This window comes from Anastrepha ludens, chromosome 4, assembly GCF_028408465.1.
Source record: "Anastrepha ludens isolate Willacy chromosome 4, idAnaLude1.1, whole genome shotgun sequence".
Classification (NCBI taxonomy): Eukaryota; Metazoa; Arthropoda; class Insecta; order Diptera; family Tephritidae; genus Anastrepha; species Anastrepha ludens.
In genome coordinates this window covers 106,536,100-106,557,786 of record NC_071500.1, presented here as the reverse complement: position 1 = coordinate 106,557,786, position 21,687 = coordinate 106,536,100, and the positions used below count along the sequence as shown (strand labels likewise).

Here is a 21,687-nt window from a genome sequence, read left to right as displayed (position 1 = left end):
GATGACGTCATGGTTATCAAAATCGTGAAAAATAAGTTAGCGGTTTTCAGAAGGCGCCCCTTCTATATTCTGTGCACTGTGGCAGCAACAGGCTATCAAAAAAGTAACAGGTGAACACGCCCTTAAGGACTGATTATGAACATTTGGAAATTAACAAAACTTTCGAAAAGGTATGTCTGGTGAATTTAGATTTTGCTAAGTTTTTTAAGTAATATTTCAAATGCAGTGACACCAATAGCGATATTTTTATATATTTGCATAAAAACCGTATTATATCATTTAACTAATTAATATAAGAAATTTGTAAATATAATTAATTAAGTAAATTAAGAAATACTAATTTCTATATGCGGTCTCCGTAGCCTAATGGGTTGATGCGTTACTACCATTTGGAATTCAGAGGGAACGTAGGTTCGAATCTCGGTGAAACACCAAAAATTAAGAAAACGTTTTTTCTAGTAGCTGTCGCCCCTCGGTGGGCAATGGCAAACGACCGAGTGTATCTCTGCGATGAAAAGGTCTTCATAAAAAATATGTCCCTTCATTTGTGGAACAACATCAAGACGCCCACCACAAATAAGAGGAGGAGCTCGGCCAAACACCCAAAAAGGGTGTACGCGCATATTATATGTATATATATAATTTCTTTATATGATTGAATGCCAAGCATAATCAGCAGTAAGTTTTCTGAAATTATTCGAAGTATGCATAATCAGACCTTTAGTCAAAAAGATTATCTATACCCAGAAAATTTTGTTCTCTGTCTACATTACCATTATCTATGATATTACCTCCGCTGCAAATACTTTTTCATTGCACTATTTTCTCCAATTGTACGACGCTTTTTCCACTTAGCTTCCTTCATATAAATTGCTACTGATTCTGCTAAACAGGTGCGCGATATTTTCATTACTGCGCTGGAATATAAAATGATTACATTCATAATCATGTTGCAGCATTCGAGTTGCAGCAACGTCTTACACATATGTACATCTGTGGAGAATATTACTACTACTAGCACGTGTTCAAGCTGCATATTGTCATGGAGAGAATAACTGCGGCATTGGACGTACTTTTAAGGGAAGCAGATGAGCTGTGCATTGGAACAGAAGTGACTGAACTAGATCAAGTACCGGAACCGGTAGAATTTGCGCGGAATTTCTATGCCAAAAGCCAACCCGTAGTGATACGTAATGCCATCAAGCATTGGCCAGCGGTACATAAGTGGAAACCAGCCTATTTAGAGCAGGTGCTTGATAAGAAAGTATTAGATGTGACTTCAACGCCCAATGGTTACGCGGACGGCTTGGCAAAACAAGATGGTATTGAGTATTTTGTGCTACCTCTTGAAGAGAAGATGTGTATGAAAGAATTCCTACAAAAGCTAGATGATCCCACTGGTGCTATATATTATATTCAAAAGCAGAATTCAAATTTCACAACTGATTTCCCAGAGTTAGCTAAAGATATTGATGTGCGCGATTTGAAATTTGCTGAACAGTGTTTGAATACTCCACCGTTGGTAAATTTTTGGATGGGTGATGAACGTGCCGTCACCTCTATGCACAAAGACCCATTTGATAATTTGTATTGTGTCATCTCTGGACATAAGGACTTTATATTGTTACCACCGCACCAAGTTGTAAATATACCACGACAATTGTACCCTGTCGGACAATATAGACGTAATCAATCGGGCCAGTTTTACATTGAACCTGCTGAGACAAACGAAACAAAACAGATGCAAACGGAATGGATAAGCATTGATCCATTAGCACCAGATTTGAGCAAATACCCACAATTTGCACGTACCCAACCACTACATGTGCAAGTGAATGCCGGTGATGTTTTGTTCTTGCCCAATTTTTGGTTTCATCATGTACAGCAGAGTCACAAGTGTATAGCCGTTAATTTTTGGTATGACATGGAGTTCGACAATCGGTACTGTTTTTACCGTATGCTGGAAAAGCTTGTGGAAATAAATCCAAATTAGTTTTAAGCTGAATTCTACATTTTATTAATTAATATTATTTTCAAGGATATTTTCAAATTTCATATATTTTAAATGTATATTCAAATATAAAACTTTCACTATATATGTAGATCGAAGCGAATGCATCTTGTGAAAATATGTTTCAATGTATGTCTACTTAAAAAAGTAAAATTATGGGTAAAACTAGAGTAACCCATTTCATCTTTTTAACGCATAGAAGCCGACGAAACTTGAATTTATAAGGCGGGCTAAGCGATTTTCTATGCCAATGACAGTAACCCATATTCTTAAAACCCTTTTTGTGGTTTTGACCGAGCTTCTCCTCCTCCGGTGTGCGTATCAATTGTATTCCACAAATGGAAGGACCTACAGTTTTAAGCCGACTCCGAACGAGGAATGTTTCTTATGAGGAGCTTTTTCATGGCACAAGTTACACTCGGAGGCTTGCCATTGCCTGCAGAGCGACGGCTATTAGGAAAAATCTGGTGTTTCATACACGGAGATTCGAACCTACGCATTTCCGAATGGTGGTAACACATCAATCATTCGATTACGGCGGCCGAATGTAATGTCGAAAGACCATACCATAAAATCGAGTTTGCTTTTTAGACTTTTTTGAATTTTTTAACCCATTATTGTTTGACACTATTTTGTGTTGATCTCTTCAACAAATTTATTACTGTTTTTCGAGTTTTCTAGTTTACCTTCTTGTTAAATTTATTGGAAATTTAGATGACATGCAATTAATAATAATTATATTAATCACAATAATTTCCACTAATTTTTAATTATAATACGCCCGCTCTTTGAAAAAGACTATTCACTATAAATACATCCAAGTGGTAGCTAACCTTGGAAGAGCCAATAGTTTCTTAAGAAATAATATGTAAAAATCTAAATCCTTTATTTGAAGCTTGTGTGAACTGACAGCCTTTCAACGCCTATACCCTCGTTACGTCTCAATTTGTACAAAGGTTTATCATCCCATATAACATACATACGTAATTGTGGAACCAGTTTGTTTTTTTCTTTTTCTTTTTAAGTAAAAAAATACTAACTACATTCAATGATTGTAACCATAATTACAAAAAATTATAGCAAATACAAAAATTTTGATTAATTTTTTTGTTGTTGTTTAAGTTACTTAAAACGTAATACAAACAAATGTTTATTGTAGTTACTAATAAATAAAGTTCTGCTGACGTTGACACTCTTTCATTGCGATTGATGTTATTTTTGTTGATTGATACAATTGGTACAATAGCGCAGCAGAAGGAAGAAATGCATTTGCACAAAAATAAGAATGTTCCGTTGCATTTTTGTTTTGACAAAAAATCTATTAACATGTTTTGTTTTAATGGTGGTAATGTGAATGTTATCTTGTTGCTTCTGATTGCTGCTGTTCGTATAATTTTAAATTTAAATTAATGTAAACATTTACAATTCATCCTTCGGGTGTTCTTCGGATTTCTCTTCAATCTCTTCTTCCGATTCACCGGTCTGAAAACAAGCAATACAATTTTCAGAAATAGAGTTTTGTAAATTAAATTTATATTTATTTTATTACCTGTGCAACATCACCGCCGGCTTCTAGGAACTTCACGAAATCATCTAAAGTTCTGTCCAAATTATAGTCGATTACTTTGTTATCGCCCTTACGGTATAATTTGATGGTGGGGAATGACGAAATTTTAGTGTGCTCCAACTCATTGGCAGTAGCATCGATTTTGGCAACCACAATGCTTTCATTGTCCTTGAATTTCTCACCCAATTGGTCGTAAATGGGAGCCAACTGTTTGCAGTGACCACACCATGGAGCATAGAATTCAACCAGCACATCCTTGCTCTTGTCAAAAGCAACTTCATCAAAGTTAGTAGCGACCAGCACTTTAACGGGGTTCTTATCCCAATCTTCAGGCACTTCTTGTGATAACAAATGTTGTTTCAATTTGCCATCCATGAATTTCTGAAGGAAGTCCTTAATGGTGCTAGCAGTCATGTCGTTAGATTCTGGTTTGTATTTGGCCATATCTTCTTCCAGGCGGATCAAACGAATAGTTGGTACTTCATCCTTGGACATGCCGAAGAATTCAAAGATACGTTGGTGTTCTTCCTCATCTGAAGAAATTGTAACAAACAAAATGTCTTCGCGGTAATCCTTGGCAATGTCTTTCAATGGTTCGACATGTTTCTCAATATGACCAGCTTCCTTCGAAACAAAGAACAACAGATGCGATTTGATTGATCCACCGAAGATCTTCGAAGCCGATTCATGGTTAAATTCCACAATCAAGGGCAGAGATTGTACTTGCACGAACTTTTTCAGATTTTCAACGTTGAATTCGCCCTCGAACACCGACTTCTTCTCATCGAAAGGCTTGAAGAGCAATACAGAACCGTCTTTAGTTTCATATTTCGCGAAAAGCTCTTCGTTGCTGCAGACACCGAATAAGAAGTTATCGAGGGCGTTGGCTGCCGAAATGAGAGTTTTGACTTCACTGGATTCTTGGTCTTTGAAAAAGCCGACAACGGCGATCTAAAAAGATATGATATAATTTAGTATGTTTATAAAAGAGATGATGCATGACGTTTTTTTTTAGAATTGCTATATTACTTAAAAATATTTATAAGTTTTTACTTACTTCATTAGTCTTCAAAAATTCTTCAAGCTCTTCGCTGGTATTAAGCTCCTTGGCTGGTGGACCGGCCTTCTTGTTAACCCATGAAACGATATCATCTGATTGACGTCCACCGCTGTATTCGACCGGTGTGCCGTCACGGAAGAACTTCAATGTGGGATAACCGCGCACCTGGAATTTTTCAGCCAACCCACTCTCAACAGTAGCATCGACCTTGGCCAATTTTATGGTTGACTTTTGTTCCTCTAACTTCTTAGCGGCTTTGGCGTATTCGGGAGCAAGCGCCTTACAGTGACCGCACCATGGAGCGTCTAAAAATTATAAAAATAAAATATTATTACTGCTAAAATGTGCACGCCAAACTAAACTTCTTACAAATCGCTTAATGTAGCAGTCAAAAAATGTATGATCAAATTGAATACTCAAATACCCAAAATAAAAAATTATTAACTTTTCCTTTGTTAAAAAAAAGGACTGTCACTCCAGCAGCATTTCCCGTATATGGACAATGTTTATGCTGCTACAGCAACAACAATATTAACTTGAGATGACGAAGAATTATTAATTTGACATTTTAACGTAGCCATAAAAATAATGAGATCAGAAATATTTATCAACAGTAAATAAAACTACAATAACAACATGTAAATTATACCATAAGGATATACATATATGTATATGTATGTATGTATGTATGCCTGCGTTTGCATATGTATGTGAGTGTATACGTGGTGTTGAATTAAGAACACAAAGACGTCATGTGGGGATAATTTTCGCATCACATTTTGTCATATCATTATTTGTTGTGTGGGTGAATTGAAGCTTATGAACAACAAATATATCGAAGATTACAGGTATTTGTAAATACCTAGCTCCAACATCAAATTTAAGAAAACTTTTTGCACATTTGGATGGAGATGGATTAATTAGAACCGACTATATAAAAAAAAAATTGCAATTGAAATATTTGCGAATACGTTTTAAGTAGCTTTACATGCACACTCAAATATTTTTCATCCAAGATTAATAAACGTATTAGTAATTTTTTATAACAAGCACATTGGCAAATATTTAAGTGTGATATTTACCTATGAGCTAACAGAAAACAGAGAATGTAGACTAGAATTTGGAACTTTGACAAAAATTACATACTCAATTGCGAGACTTCATTGTTTTCCCTTTACTTACAGTAAATTCCACAAAAGGTCAATAAACTTAAGACTTATGCGTGAGCTAAGCTTACTAACTCTACAAAATGTCGACCGCACAAACCAGGCAGGGAAAAGTTTGAGCAACAACAACGAGAATGTCTAACACTCTCAATCTGTCGATGAAAACGACGATATAAATCGATGTTAAGAGGTGAGCAAAAATGCAAAAGCCGGCTTTTTACTTAGCAGTTTTAATGGAAAAAGTGTACAGATGTAATCGAAAAAATTAACCTAGTTTCTTAGGCACTTGTTTTTATATGTAGTGATGCCGGTTTTTTGGGAGTTGAACATTTATGTAGGTATTATATTTGGCAAAATCTTGATACATATGACTATCTACAAAATTTCTTAAACAAATAAATATGTTTGGCAATTTTAGTTCCTCTAATAATTTATTTTTTGATATTTTTATTAAATATTTAAGTTTTTATTTGGAGTTAAAATTTATAAATTGAGTTCTGGTAATAGATTTCTAATAAAATTTTTTTAAAATAACTTACTCACAAAATTTTAAAACAAAATTGTAACAATTCATAACATACTGAAATCTAAATAATTAAAGTACACTTAGTATTTATATTTTATAAGAACCATTCGTTACTCCTCGGCGGTAGTTTAACTACATATATAGGGGTTTTCATTGAAAATCATCTTTGACAAATAACTCAGGAATGATGTGAACGACAATATTTTGCAATTATTATTTTATACAGTAGTGTAATAAACTTTGTTTTACTGATAGGCGCATGAAAAGACCGTTTTCACATTTGAGGTCACGATGTCAACATCTTACTGATAAGTGTTGCTGAAGATAGAACATAAAACAGAAAAATCCTCATCATAAAGAAATAATGCATTTTATGAAGAGGGAAACATTTTCGCCCATTTCTACCACGGTGTTAATTATTAAAAAAAAAGAAATGGTCAGACATTGCCACGTTGGCGAAATACAACAATGATTCAATTAATATTTTCTTAAAATGAAAAAAAGTAGGGTGATTAAAATTTTTTACAATCATATCAACATATATGCACATATGTACATAAGCACATAAGTTTCTATTAGCCGGTTAAGATATATATTGCCTATTATCTTTTAATAAGTCACGAATTTTATTTTAGTATATTAGCTTCCAGCGTAGTATGTGACATGTGTATATGTAAGAATGTTAAAATTGCAATTGAGAAATACACGTCATCTTTGTGGCAGTGGTTGCGTCCGCTTATTACCAACTACCTGCTGTCGCCCATATGAGCAACTTGGAGGAGCTTCAAATTGTTTTACATTAAACTGTGTGTAACTCTTTCTATATTATGATATAACTAAGATATGAGAAATCAAATTGGTCATGCATTAATGAGATATTATTGTGCGACAGAGAATATCTGATTGGTTAATTCAATGTGGAAATAAGATAGATCGCAAATCATCCTTATGCTCGCTTATTCGATCAAGTTTATAAAAAAGTTACGTTTTATTGTACATATATTTTTAACAGAATTCTAATAAGAGTGTTGAACTCTATGCAATTATATGAAACTAGGCATGTACTGTACTGCATGGGCATATGATTAATTTTCAATATGTGCTGGTTTGCTTTTCGCAATACTTGCAATTTTGCGCAATATTGTCAGCTTTCAACGTTCGTTTTTCAGCACTGGAACAAAACTTACGAATAAAGAAAAACAAATGACGGAAAAGAGCGTGTAGATTTTGTTTTGAGGGGATAATCTTCTTACAGTTAAAATTTAGTCATCAGATAAAAGCGTATTGCGCTTTATTTACTTCACTACCGTCATTTTATAACAAACAAATATTTATTTTTAATCATAACGATGCTTCCATTTTAATACTAGATGATAAGAAATGCCGTTTGACGGTCAATGAATTGACACGTCACAAGAAATTTTCGTATAAAATTCTTCCTTTCCCCACCACAGATATGTGTATGGGTGTAGTTCTAGCGGTGGAGAGCTAGCAATATGACAACGGATACAAAATCTCCAGTTAGCCGGTAGAAAGTCAGAAAGAGAGAACCGATAAAGATTTGTATGTCTAGCAAGAGTCTAAAGCACACAGAACTGTAGAAATGACACGATAAAGCCAAGTGTAAGCGTCAAGAATAGAGCAATAAGCGAAGATGAAATTAAATGCGTGAAAGTAGGAACCGTTTCCCTGCCCCGAAGATAAAATGAGCAATAAAAAAAAAGTTATACACGCATACACTTCCCTACACATTAAATATATATGTATGTATCCCTTGTTGCATTTCTTTGTGTGTACAAAGTGATGTGGCGACTGTTTTCCGTTTTATGTACTCCACTCGTATAACAGATCTATTGGAATTGATGGCCCGTTTGCCCACCTACGCTAGTTACCAAGATGTCGACAGATGGCTCAAAACTTCATTACCCGATTTAGTAAAATTATAATTCATCATAAAACCTGATTTTGCTACCAAAACTAGTTTTCTCTAAATATCTACTTAACTACTTATTATTATAAATAAATTTGATTCGGTACTCACAGAACTCAACCAAGAGGAATTTATTGTCTTTTACGACTTCCTCGAAATTATCGTTAGTCAGTACAAGCACTCCATCTTCGATTTTCACTTCTTCAGTAGCGTAAGTACCCGTTACAGCGATAGCCACAAATAGCAGCGAACAAATTAAGAACTTCATGCTTTTGTTTATGATTTCTCAACTTTATCTGGTTTACTTCAAATATTTCACGCTTCTGTCGAATAAAACAACCAAGCCCAATGAAACCAAACACTTCGTATTCAGTGTTAAATCTAAAATGAAATGAACGAACAAATTTTCAGTGAAAGCAAATGCTGATGACGATTATGCCGACGAGAAGAAAAAATGGAGACTTTTCGCTTCACAGTGTTACCGCACTTAGCAAAATACAGGGTTGTCGTGCAGTTTGGACTGAGGGAAATTGAATTCTCGATTTGACACCATTTCTAATATATTTACCACGAAAATGAAGTGCGACAAAAGATTTGAGGCCCATAATGCTATTTTAAACGTAAAGGCCAACAGTAATGACTCAAATGGAGTGATTGGAGGTAGTTTACATGCATATAAAATTCTAAAATTAAATTTTTCCATAGTAACTTTCAGTGCTACCCTGCGTGTTTTAAATAAGTACACGTCTCTTGTTTTGGTTGGCTGGAATCGAAGTGTTGGAAAATATTGTGCTTATTGGAGACAAAGAACGTAAATTAAAAAAGAAGAGACAAAACGCTACGAAGATCGTACATAAATCAAGTTTACGGCCGGAAATAAAGTCACGGATGCGGAAGTTATTTCTTACTAAATGTACATCTAAGTAAATATTAATATTTACAGTGTAGCGGTCGAATAAGCAAATTTACGTATGTATTTCACAGCCGGCAACATGCAATATTGTTCTTTGAAATAATGAATCAAAAGTCGTTAACCTGGTTGGTACTCTTTTGCAAGGGTATTGTATTTAAATAACTTTTTGTTTGCACCAGATGTTTTTATTGTCGCAGTAAATTCGTAATCTACTATAGGCTGAGCAAATATTGTTTTCTAAAAATTTTGAGCTGTTAAATATTGAATATAAAAATGATATGATGGTATCGTTGCATTTTCGAGGTGCCTAATTTTTTTTATGGCGCACGCCATATTTCGTTTGATATTGATATGTATTAAACAATATTTTTTGAAAATTTAGCCCTTTGAATCTTTAAAGTCCTTTAAAAATTAGATTGATGAGAATATAGAAATGTTTATTTTTGTCCGGAAAAAGTGGTTGCATTTGTAACAAAACATGGCTGAGTCAGATGCGTCTAATGGATGAAGGAGCAAAAAAAAGGAAATAAATAAATAATTGGCAGGTTAAGTGTTTGACCGAGCTGCTCCTCCTATGTTGCTCCAAAAAAGAAGGGGTCTACAGTTTTACGCCGACTCTGAATGGCAAATGGTATTAATGAGGAGCTTTGTCATGGCAGAAATACTCTCGGACGTTTGCCATTGTCCCAGGAGCGACCGCTATTAGACAAAACTTTTTCTTCATATTGATGTTTCATGCATGCAGATTCGAATCTACCTTCTCCTAATGGTCACTCACTAACACATTCGGCTACAGCGGCCAATTTACCACATTTCAAATCGTCAATTGCCAATAAATTTTTTTTGTGGTTTGTGAGGAAGGGTTCAAAATGGCTTCGCAACTACAGCGACCGTCGTCTACTGCGTCGAGTGGTGTGGCGACTAAAACGATCCCTCCTCTCCTTCGGGGAGACTTTTGTTACTTCGACTTTGCGAATTTTTCCGAATTGTTGCCCGTCGAGTTCACACACACTAACTCCGTTACGTTCAATTATATTAGGAGAGAGGATTAATTATACGAGAAGAGAGTGAAAAGGTTATTTTGAAATATCTTAATAGAAAACGAAAGAATATGCAAATGTATACTCGTGAATGTATATGTATATGTACAAGCATGCACGCATGTATATATGTATGTATGCATACTTATAAATCCTTGTACCTACCTTGTTATTTTATATATCTACCAATGCATAAATGGTTTTCAATTTGGTATTTTATTGTTGAATTTATATTTTAAATATTCGATTATTGACTCCTTTTAGATATCGTTCATTTTAATAGCACACTTCTAAAATATTATATAATAGTTTCTCACACCCATACATACAATGCATGTCAGTACGTGCATATGTATGTGCATTATCATGCTGATGCCTTTGAGTATCATCTCCTAAATTTTCTTTCACATTCTCCAAACATTAGCCAAATATCCTAAATCTATGTATAACTTATATGTACAGGTATAATTGTATATGAATGTATTTCACTGTGCGCTGATCTGCTTATTGTTATGCTTCAGCTTTGATCTGAAGAGTACATTTAAACATACACCAAAGTATGTGTGTATGAGTTACACTATGCAATTTAGAGTAGAGATACATACATAAGTACGTACCATATAACTGAGTGTATGAGTATATTGATTATATCCGTTTTTATTTGTGTGTAATTAGTACAGTTATTGTTTTTTTGTTTTACTCGTAAATATCGTATCACAGAACCAAATGACAGGTCTTTTTCAAATGATAGAAAATGTCCAATCGCAGTATTCATTTAAATATACATATGTAATTATGTATGTATATGTTTCCAATATCTTACTTAAAGCTACGCTTAAAAATTTTGTTTTCTTAAGAATTAGAAATATAATAGAATATCTTTACTCGCTTGTTTTTTGATAATGTTTATAAATTTGGCAAATAGTAATTACATAAAAATACAGAAGTATGTAGCTTTTTTATGTATTATATTTCATAGACACACATTGTGCATATTATTTCTACTTGTACATATGTATGCACTGTTTATACATACATATGTACGTCCATAAATATTGCAATTGATAAAAAAGTACGTGTTCGTAAGATGTTTGGTTTCCTTATTCGATTTTATATTATTGTTGAATTAAATCAAGCTTATAACTACATATGTATCATATTATTCTATGTATGTTCATGCATATGCATGTAAGTACTATTTTCCACAAACATACTAACTTATGACTTTACATACGTATTTAATTATTTTTATTTCAGATAAGTGATATATAGCAACTTACGCAGTACGTATACAACATGAGTATGCATCTAAGTTTTACATGTACATATGCATTTATAGATTATTGTGTAGAAGTTTAGTTTGAATAAAAAAGTGTGTATAAAAATATTAAGCATACATACATACATAGATTTCAGAGGGTTAGTAGAGAGATATGACATGAAGCAGTTGCCTGGCTGCATTTTTGAATTAAAGCTTTCGAGATAAATTGGAATGGAGAAGAATGAAGTAGTTAATGAGTATCTGCAATGAGATGAATGTTAATGCCTGCAAGTGGATTAATATGTACGCTGAATGCAAAGAGACTAGAGCATCGGCAATTTTAGTGAACTGTATTTGATATTTTTTCACTTTGGATCATTAGCCTTGGAGCCATTCTGTCGAATTTTGGAAAGATAAAAAATAAAAAAAAAAAAATTAGCAGTTTTCCCACCGGAATTATGAAATACATACCATAGATATATTACATACATACATATGTATAATATTTTAAGATTTTCGCCAAAATACCTTTATCAAAAAGTTCCCGGAATATATTCAGAAAATTCAAAATACAATTATCGCCTTCAATGTATTACCTATCAACTGCAACGCACTTATGGCAGCGTCTTATCCAGCTCTCGAAACATTTCTGGAACTCTAATTTTGGCATAACCACCAGAGCCGTTTTCCATTACTTCCTATCGGTTGTTAAAACTCGTTCCCTGCAGTGTTTTTTTGACTCATTCAAGCAGAAAAAATCACAGGAAGCCATATCGGGTGAATTCGATGGTTATTGAATGGTATTCGTTTCGTTGTGGGTCAAAAATTCGCAGATAATGTTGGCACTGTGCGACGGTGCGTTGTCATATTGCAAAATCCCAGAGAGAATATGATTCATAATAAATTATAAAATTTCTCATAACGCCCAAATAATAGTCAGCCTAATAGGAAGCCTAACAAAAAACAGAACTCAAATCAGTTGACTTACAGCGTCAACTGGCGGTTATTCCGGGTATTTTTCGCTTGATCGATTTTAAAAACCTCAAAAAATCTATTTTTTTTCAAATACTATTTTTTAAAATACTATACGGCGGCCGCCGTAGCCGAATGGATTGGTGCGTGTCTACCATTCGGAATTCACAGAGAGAAAGTAGGTTCGTATCTCGGTGAAACACCAAAATTAAGAAAAACATTTTTCTAATAGCGGTCGCCTCTCGGCAGGCAATGGCAAACCTCCGAGTGTATTTCTGCCATGAAAAAGCTCCTCATAAAAATATCTGCCGTTCGGAGTCGGTTTGAAACTCTAGGTCCCTCCATTTGTGGAACAACATCAAGACGCACCCGCAAATAGGAGGAGGAGCTCGACCAAACACACCCATAAAGGGTGTACGTGCCAATTATATACATATATATATATATACATATGTATATTAGTTTTTAAAAATATATCGCACCCTAAATACAAAAGAGTCACAACTCAAAATGTACTTCTGCTCAAATATGAACGAGACGTTATCAATAAAACGGTCCGCGGATGACATATGGCAAAAATAAATTTTTTGTTTTTTGGTAGGACTGTTATAAGCTTACACGGCAAATTTCAGCGTGATATGTCACATAGTTTGTTTTCTGTGCTACTGTAAACAAGTCAAGCTCGAGTGTGGAAAATTTTGAGTTGTGCCCCTTTTGTATTTAGGGTGCGATATGTTGAAAAAAATTACCTCAGATGATAGAAGTATTTAAGTTTGAATGGTCTGTAAAAAAGCCTTAACATTTCTTTCAATGGAATCAAAATAATGAAGAATGTTCCATATATGAGGAATGTTTGTGTCATTACCATAGCAAAAAAATTAACGGTTTAGGCGGCAGGCGGTTCCTCCTAGTGGAACGTACCGGATTTATCACTTCAGCAGCATTCTCCGAAAATGACAGGTGGCTCTCGAGGCTACAAGTTGCTTTGCAAGGATACACAAAAATTTTTGAAAAGTGTGTTACCATATTGAAGAAAAAGAAATTTCACAGAAATTTTTGATAAGATGGAAGCGTGATCGGTTTTAGTAAAATTTAAGATCATATGAACACCTATTTATATGAGTATTATGAGCATAAAATCCCTTACGAGGAAGACGTGTCGTGCGAAGATGTACCTTAACGCTGCACATGAAAGATAATGAAGATGAGATTTTATTCATGCCGCTGGCATGTTGGATTGCTTTCGCCGTACTCACACGCATCTCTCTTCTTTAACCTACTCTTTAAATTTAGATAAGTATTTTATCGTAGGACGGCGGCGGTGATTCATCATCGATTGGAACCTCTTTTCGCTTGCCACTATTCTCTGTCTCCGGAAAGTAGATTGCTATATGATATGGTGGTGGTCCAGCACTTGCCGAGTCCTCAATCAATTGCAGCTGACCGCACAATGGCGCGCCATGTATATCATCCGAGCCAACTAGTTCACCACCACCACCACTACCATCACTGCTCATCATATCGCGTCTACCATATGGAGCGCGTGCGCAATTCATACCACTATCGCCATCCGCGTGATGTTGAGCGCCCAGCACAGCATTGCGGCCACTCGGTAGCAGCCCTTTCGGTACCCGACAGAGTGAAACTGTGCAAGCTGCCAAGAAGAAGGTAGCGGAAAAAGCGCAAAATATTAATACCTCCAAGCCAGTACCCTGATGATCGAAATAAAATTTTGCGCCCGCCACAAAAACGGAAGCCAGCACCAAAGAAGCGCACATACCACACTTGAGATGCGAGGGTAGTAGTTGAGCATCACCACCGCCTGTATCCACGGTCATGTTACTGGTGCGCATATTGATGGCGGCAGAGCTATAGCGATGCGCTGTATTGGCAACTGCGTAACTTGCAGTATTCGTAGTGTTGGTGGAAATGGGCGCAGAACCGCCCATGATCGACTCATTCGACTGAGCAGAAGTTGATGCAGCGTGACTGAAATAAAAGTAGCCAATTCAGAAGTGGTATAAAGAGTGAATAAACAACCAGAAGTACCTGTAACCGTGTTGTTGTCGATATACCATTTGGTCCATGTGCTGCATATTGGACATTGAAGGAGCAGCAGTTGCAGCACCGACAATTGTTCTTGTGCCACTATTACTGCCAATACCACTGCGATATGAGTGTGCGGCGGCGGAGGTTGCATTGGCGTGCGTAGGGCCATTGCAATTCCTGCCGGGATATTGGTAGTGCCGCACCGACATATTCCCAAACTGAGGATGGTGGTAGCTGCGCATATCGTAGCATTGACTGGCCTGTTGCTGGTAGAGCGGCGCACTCTGCGCGCCAACATTGTTTTGCAATAATGCAGCACCGCGTTGATTAAAGTTATGCGTTGCGGGCGCAATACAGCGCACGTCTGCTGCTGTTGCCGTGGACGTAGAAGTGGTGGCATTGTTGTTGTTCACAATATTGCTATTGCCGCCGGGCGCATGGGGACTCTGCATTGAGCTGCTGCTGTGGTGATGCGTCTGCTGATAAGCGTACTGGTGGGGATTGTTGTTGAGCGTCACGGAGGTGGTAGATTGTATTGTAGCGCCAGTAACGGAGGCGTTGGCGGTGATATTGGCGGTGTTGCTGTTACTTGTATAATTGCTATTGTTGCTACTGTGCGTATGTGATTGTTGATAATTGTTGCCACCATTTAAATTGTTATTGTTACTAGCATGCTGCAATTGCTGCTGCTGATGTTGTAGTTGTTGATGCTGATGTTGATACTGATGACTTCGGCTGCCGCTGCTGCTTGCCGCATTGCTGTGATGACAGTCTGGTAGTGTGCTTCTGCTACTCGCTTTGCTGCCACTTCCGCTACTTATACGTCGCGGTGGATGTCCAAAACTCAGACCTACACCAGATCCACCGGCACCTGTGAGCGAAGCTGCCACACGAGACCTGCCGAAACCGCATTGCTGAGAGCGTTTGTCGATCCAAAAATGCATTTCAATCGTTCAATTTCTGAAATGAAACCTTTGGTAGTAAGCAAAAGAAAAGAAATGCTGTCAGTGAGAGGGTAAATTAAGACCTACTAATAAAAGTATAGTTTATACAAGTTAGGCATTCTATAGAGGGATTCTTAATTCGACTGCTTGACAACTCTTTGCCGACTACAAACGAACACTCAATAGGAATTTTGCCACTCTCTCTTTCCATCTCAGGAGGAATGGAGTAAGGGGTTCTCACTAAAGAACTTCGACACTACAGTCTATACAGATGGCTCTAAAATGGATTGTAGTATTGGAGCAGGTGTACATTCTCATAGACTTAAGACTGAAAAATCTGTACGCTTTCCTTATGTCTGCAGTGTCTTCCAGGCGCAAATACTGACAATTGGGGAAGCTTGTAGATTACTAATCGCAGATTTCTCTTTTAAGTGCAATATTGCTTTTCTTTCGGATAGCCAAGCTGCAATCCAGGCACTGGATTTGGCTACAACCGCCTCTGAACTGGTGGAACAGAGTAGGTATAGTTTTACCAACTTAAGTGAAAACCATAACGTTACCTTAATCTGGGAAAAAATACATTTCGCCAATAAGAAATATCAACTCTTCATCGTTTGGTACGTAGGTACGTGTGGTATTGTAAGTCGCTAGGCTCGGATAGTGAATCGTTTGGAGCGTAACATTCTCCACTCACATTCCTTCAAGTGAAGAATGAGCGGGTTGCAGTATTTTGAGACAGGGCCTGGTCAACCTGTTAACGGATGGCTTGAATTTATGTAGATGGGAGGGTTGGCAAGGGTTCCAAGAAGTTCCCCATCAGAGTCAACTTCAGGAAACTGCAGTGTATAGTATTCCAAGCAGAGGTAGTGACAATTAAAGGAGTAGCATGTCTGGTCACTTGGGTAATAACTGTCCCGGAAGTTAATAACTACTCCGACAGCCAAGCGGCAATTAGGTCCCTGGGCTCGATGATGATGCACTCGCAACTGGTTAGGCAATGCCTGACTTTACTTCCAATTGCATCCGAATTCTTCAATGCAATACTCATCTGGTGCCAGGTCTTAGCGAAATTGCAGGAAACTGTGAGGCAGACAAGCTGGCTAGACAGAGGACCTGTGAAGTAATTACCCTACGAAACGAGAGGCTTGGGATCCCGTTGACTACTGACTGAGGTGGGCTTTGCGTCAACCCAGCGTACTCCGCGCAAGTACACGAACTCTTTTTGCGTCAGTTGTATGGTGAGGGGGAATCATTTCATACTTTCTTCTTCACTGCTCTGCTTTCGCAGGATTTAAGTATCATATCTTGGCTCTCATCTCTTCGCTACGCCTGCTGATATAGCAGGCATTGATACTAAAAACCTGATGAATTTCATCAGTAGTGCGAAACGGCTAACACCACCGTAAATCAGGCATCGGTCGGGTGTATTCACCAAATACACATTCCCCCTCCTCCTCCTTCCTTTCTTCCCAGCCTTCTTATCTCCTTTACAATGATATGACAAAACACGAATTTTTGATTTTCGTCCAAGTGTGCCCTTTCTATGGGCAACCATTTCGAACCTAAGCTGTGTTACTGTTTTCATAAGTTTCGTGCAAATCATCATCCTTTCTTTCTCAGTTCTCGTTTTATTCTCAGCTCCCGAAAGCTCAAAGAGCTGTCTCGTCGAGGACTTTTAACAGAAAAAGTTTACATTTTAGCTTAGGCATTTATTGCAAATCCGGATAGTTTTTACAATATATTTCTACTTGAAGGCATAAAGGATGATATGAAAGTTATGCGTGCTGAATATATAAATATTGTACTTTGCTTGAGTGCAATGCACCAGACATTTAAAAACTGACTTTCAAGTTTGGTGAAAGAACAAAGGAATCTACGAAATAAATCGTTATTTAGTAACAACAAAGACGAATGAGACAATGAACAGCAATCAGTTCAACTATACAAGTTTTGCAACAGCTAAATTCTTTGTCTCCATATTTGAGTGAATAAGAGCCGTCGACCTATCACAAAACCGCAAATATAAAGCAAAAGTTCATTGCGAAGTCAATAGGAAGTCATTAACTGGTAACTTAACTCCCTATGCGACTTCAAACATTCGTTGAATTATTTTTAAAAAACCTCGCACATCTACATATAAATCACAAAAAAAGTGCCTTGAGAAGGGCACAAATAAAACTGTCAGTTGTCAGATGGAACCAACACACACACGGGCATACGATAAACTCTACGCCAACTGTCAACCGCAGCGCAAGGTCAATGAGCAGCAAGTGGTCTCTTAAATGATTAGGTGTTGTGCGTTGGGTGCTATTGGTAGGTGCTGGAAAGCCGAAATAATAGAAATTATAGGTTGTACGTGTGCTTGAACGCACCTATACACAAATATTTATTTACTTCTGCAGCTGCACACACACATATACATAATATACATTACTTTAATATCCATACATTCAAAGAACACACATTCCAAGCTACCCTGCAGGGCAACCCAGAACTAGTAAACAAAAATTGTGGTTCAGAAGTAGTACGATTTCGCCAATTCAAAACCATTTTGGTACTTATCTTCCGAATAACAACATCCGTCCTCAGTTTTCTAATATACAATGACAAGGAAGGAAGATATGCGCAAACAATCACCCTGTTCACACATGGCGATAAAATAATTAATAATAATAATTAATAAAATGTATATTATAAAATTTAATAATAATAAATTATTGTATTAAATTTATAAATAAGAAATCATTAAATTTATAAATAATAAATTGAAGAAGCGAGAACCTAAAATGATAGAAAAACTATTTTTTGGACTCTCTCAAGTATCCAAACTCCTGAATGGTACGCCCCATCGACTTTTACGACAGCAATAGTTGGATTTTTGGCAGTCTGGAACATAGGATCTCTTCAATGATACACCCCACCGACTAATGCGACAGCTGCTGCGGTGGGAACTAGACCACAGTTTAATTGATTGAATTTAACACTGGTTCGGAAATAGAGGAATGCAGAGCGTGCTAGACCTCATCAGTCGAATTTAGTACAAAGCAGTTCTGAGCAATCAAAAATTGCTTGCAGAGGGAGGTAACTGATATTTCTTATGGCACTGCCATGTAAAATTCTACGCTTGTTTTTTTGGACCTGACGTGAATTAGACGTCGTGCTACATTCACTAGTACCAACCAATTCGATGTTAGTAGATCTCCCTGCAGGGTAGGTGCGCGCACTGTCTAGCATCCCCAGTGTTCAATGTTTATGCTTTTACTTGTGGCGCACAAAGGAAGCGTTTGCCCGAAATACAACAAAAATTAACACAGCACATCAACACAAAGGTAGCCAACCTTATGTTCAATGAACTATTTCGTTCAAATGAACAAATTTGTATGAAGCTTTTCAGAGAAAGGCTGAAGGCTCCCCAAATACTTTTATAAGTATTGGGGAATTAACCCAATCAATGCCACAACAATGCCAGAATGCGAAGCATCAACCGCAAGAGGTACATTGGACTAAGCATAGATAAAAGCAGCAAAATAGATTGACTGGTGTTAGTCAGCATGTCTATAAGCTTGCGGTTTTGTGTACCTCAGCTTGCGTCTGCTCCTTTTGTTTATTTTTTTCATTGAAACACTTTATACGCACGTCAGGTGCTATTGGGGTTCAAAGTTCACTATAGCCATATACAAAATTCAGGTGATATAAAAGGGATCGCTCATTGGCAGGCAATGATCAATATCCGAGTGCGTTTCCGTCAATGATAAAGTTCTCATAAAAACCGTTTGCCAGTCGGAGGCGGCATAAAACTGAAGTTATCGCCCGTTGTAGAGCAAACGCCTAGAAAAGGATGTACGCGTTAATTATATTCGTACATACATACATACATATACGTAATACGTACATACACACATATGTATGTATGCATATCCTTCGGGCGCATTGTTTTCTGTTTTTGCTATAGTTACATGGCTTAGGTTAAAGTTAAGGCAGCTCGTGCGTAGACATTAATTGTAAAATTATGCAGTAACAACAATTAAAAAGGTTAACATTTGCAAATTTCAGATATTACGTATACATTTTAATGTTTGTTGAGTAAGATGATTTGCATGATTTCATAAATATTAAGTATATTTCTTAATACGTTTTTATCAGTGAATTAAAATTGCAAAAATCAATTGCTTGTGATGATTGAAGTTGTATCATTGAAAATGGTTAAGTGCTCGAAGATGTGCAAAGCATCATGACATAAAAATCGTCACGCAAGTAAAATATGTAAGCCTATCAAGCGTTAAAGCCCGATAAATTTTATTTTTTCTTTGATCATTTAAAACGCGGAATTGACAAAATGTGTCGAATTTACAAGTTAAAAGAATGTGTTTGGATGTTAGAACGTGCGGTGCAACTTTTCTAGTTAGAACACACGAGGTACGAGTATTGTAGAACATACTCATTGGCAGTTGGGTAGATTTTACATTATTTTTATTTAGCATTTTACAGTTTGGACTGTGAAAATTCTATTGCAATATTATAAGATTATTTAGTATGGAAACCCATACTGAAAAATATGGAAAATCTGCATGGAATCATATGGTTTTTATAGTAGAATGAGCTGTATTTTCATACAAAAATTATATAAAATAAAAAACAAATAAGGAGTGTGTAGCACTTGGGGGTTTCGATGGAGCACAATTTGCCAATTTTAGCAACTTTTTGTTGAATGCCTGCTTTAATTTGGACTGCTGACAGCAGAGCTCTGAATGTATGTAGTGTTTGACCTTATAAAAGGTTTTTCAAAAGTGACGTTTAGATGTCAATAGTCAAAGACGGTACCTTTTTTCATGTCATCTCTGACATTTACAAGTAGACGGATGTTCAATTTTACATGATAGAACAACGCATTAAAATTATTGAAACTTGTTATGAATATGGTCGATCTTTATGAACAACATATCGCCAAATTCGTGAATTTTTGTTGGAAATAATCGTCCGAATGAGTCGACAATTCAAAAGTTCGTGAACAAATTTTAATAAACTGGTTTTGTTGAGGATAGAAAAGGGCTGAAGGACTGGCAGACTAAAAGCTGGACGTTTTGTTGAGAGTATTGCTGCTGCAGCGAAGTGTTATTGAACAACCCATACCCAACAATATTGATATCTCGATGTTCTCAACGATTAGTCAGATATGAATCGACTGTTTGGCGGATTTAGACGTGCTCATGGTGGACATTTAAATTATGTAATTTTTCACACATTATTGTCAGAGCCGTATTTTGGATGAAAATTTAAAATAGGTAAACCTAAAAGCTTCTAAATTTTTTAATATTTTTTTTTTGAAACAACATCTATGGTTTTTCAGTTCATAGGCATTGGGACAAATGTCCACATACTGGCAGCCATTGTCCCACCCTTACATTATTAGAACTGAAACTTTGTAACCATTGCTTTGCTATGCCATTTGAAATGTGTGAAGAATCAATAGAACTGCAAAAGTACTTTCTTTGAAGTGTACAGTAGCCTTTAAATTACCTTATAATATAAGCTAATGCAATGTACAGGGTCCGGTACTCGGGCATGTGCATCAGCTTTCTGTTAGTTGCCTAAATTACTATTTACTCGTTACAATGATACTGATACCATCGCGTAACGTCATGGAGGTGGCCATCAAAAGACTGCAACGTCACGTGAAATGGTTCAAAAAATGAAAAAGCGATTTCAGCGAAAACCACGACGAAGTGCCAATCAAATGGCGAAAGAACTGAAAATATCTGATCGTAGCATCCGCCGTATACTGAAAAATGATCTCAAAGTCAAGCCTTACAAGATCCAAAAGGCGCATGATCTCACACCAAGGCAGCAACAAGTCAGACTTTAGAGAGCGAAGGAGTTGCTCCGCTTGGCCGAAGGCGGTCAATTTCCGAATATTGTGTTTTCTAACGATAAAATTTTTCAAATTGCGCAATTCGTAAACTCCCAAAACAATAGGGTTCATTTGACCGACCGCTCATACGAGAATTTGGGTCATCAATTGGCCACCAGGAGGTAGCACCCACCACAGGTAATGGTTTGGGCCGCTGTAAGCGCAGATGGGCGCTCTCCAATTGTTTTCATCGAGCTTGGCGACAAGGTAAATGCTAAATATAATCGGGAAAGTATTCTGGAGGTTGCTTTGAAACCGTGGGCAGACAAACATTTCGGTGGCAGGCCTTGAATGAACAGGACTCGGTACCGTCTCATAAAGCTCGAGTGAACCAAGAATG

The 21,687-nt window shown here is 36.7% G+C and overlaps 3 protein-coding genes across 3 annotated transcripts; 1 reads left to right on the top strand and 2 right to left on the bottom strand.

The window, feature by feature from the left end:
• Window positions 1–723: 723 nt before the first annotated feature.
• LOC128860494 (bifunctional peptidase and (3S)-lysyl hydroxylase Jmjd7) lies at window positions 724–3,471 on the top strand. Its single transcript, XM_054098068.1, has 2 exons — window positions 724–893; window positions 957–3,471. The coding sequence occupies exon 2, from the start codon at window positions 1,043–1,045 to the stop codon at window positions 1,991–1,993; it is 951 nt and encodes a 316-aa protein (XP_053954043.1). The 5' UTR covers window positions 724–893; window positions 957–1,042; the 3' UTR covers window positions 1,994–3,471.
• LOC128860493 (protein disulfide-isomerase) lies at window positions 2,874–8,647 on the bottom strand. Its single transcript, XM_054098066.1, has 4 exons — window positions 8,372–8,647; window positions 4,636–4,943; window positions 3,561–4,529; window positions 2,874–3,493 (listed from the first exon to the last, which is right to left on the bottom strand). The coding sequence occupies exons 1-4, from the start codon at window positions 8,526–8,528 to the stop codon at window positions 3,431–3,433; spliced, it is 1,497 nt and encodes a 498-aa protein (XP_053954041.1). The 5' UTR covers window positions 8,529–8,647; the 3' UTR covers window positions 2,874–3,430.
• A 1,816-nt stretch (window positions 8,648–10,463) lies between these two features.
• LOC128860492 (uncharacterized protein DDB_G0283357) lies at window positions 10,464–15,461 on the bottom strand. The gene is made up of 2 exons (XM_054098065.1): window positions 14,496–15,461; window positions 10,464–14,435 (listed from the first exon to the last, which is right to left on the bottom strand). Exons 1-2 carry the CDS (start codon window positions 15,437–15,439, stop codon window positions 13,736–13,738), a joined length of 1,644 nt encoding a protein of 547 aa, XP_053954040.1. The 5' UTR covers window positions 15,440–15,461; the 3' UTR covers window positions 10,464–13,735.
• Between the last annotated feature and the right edge of the window lie 6,226 nt (window positions 15,462–21,687).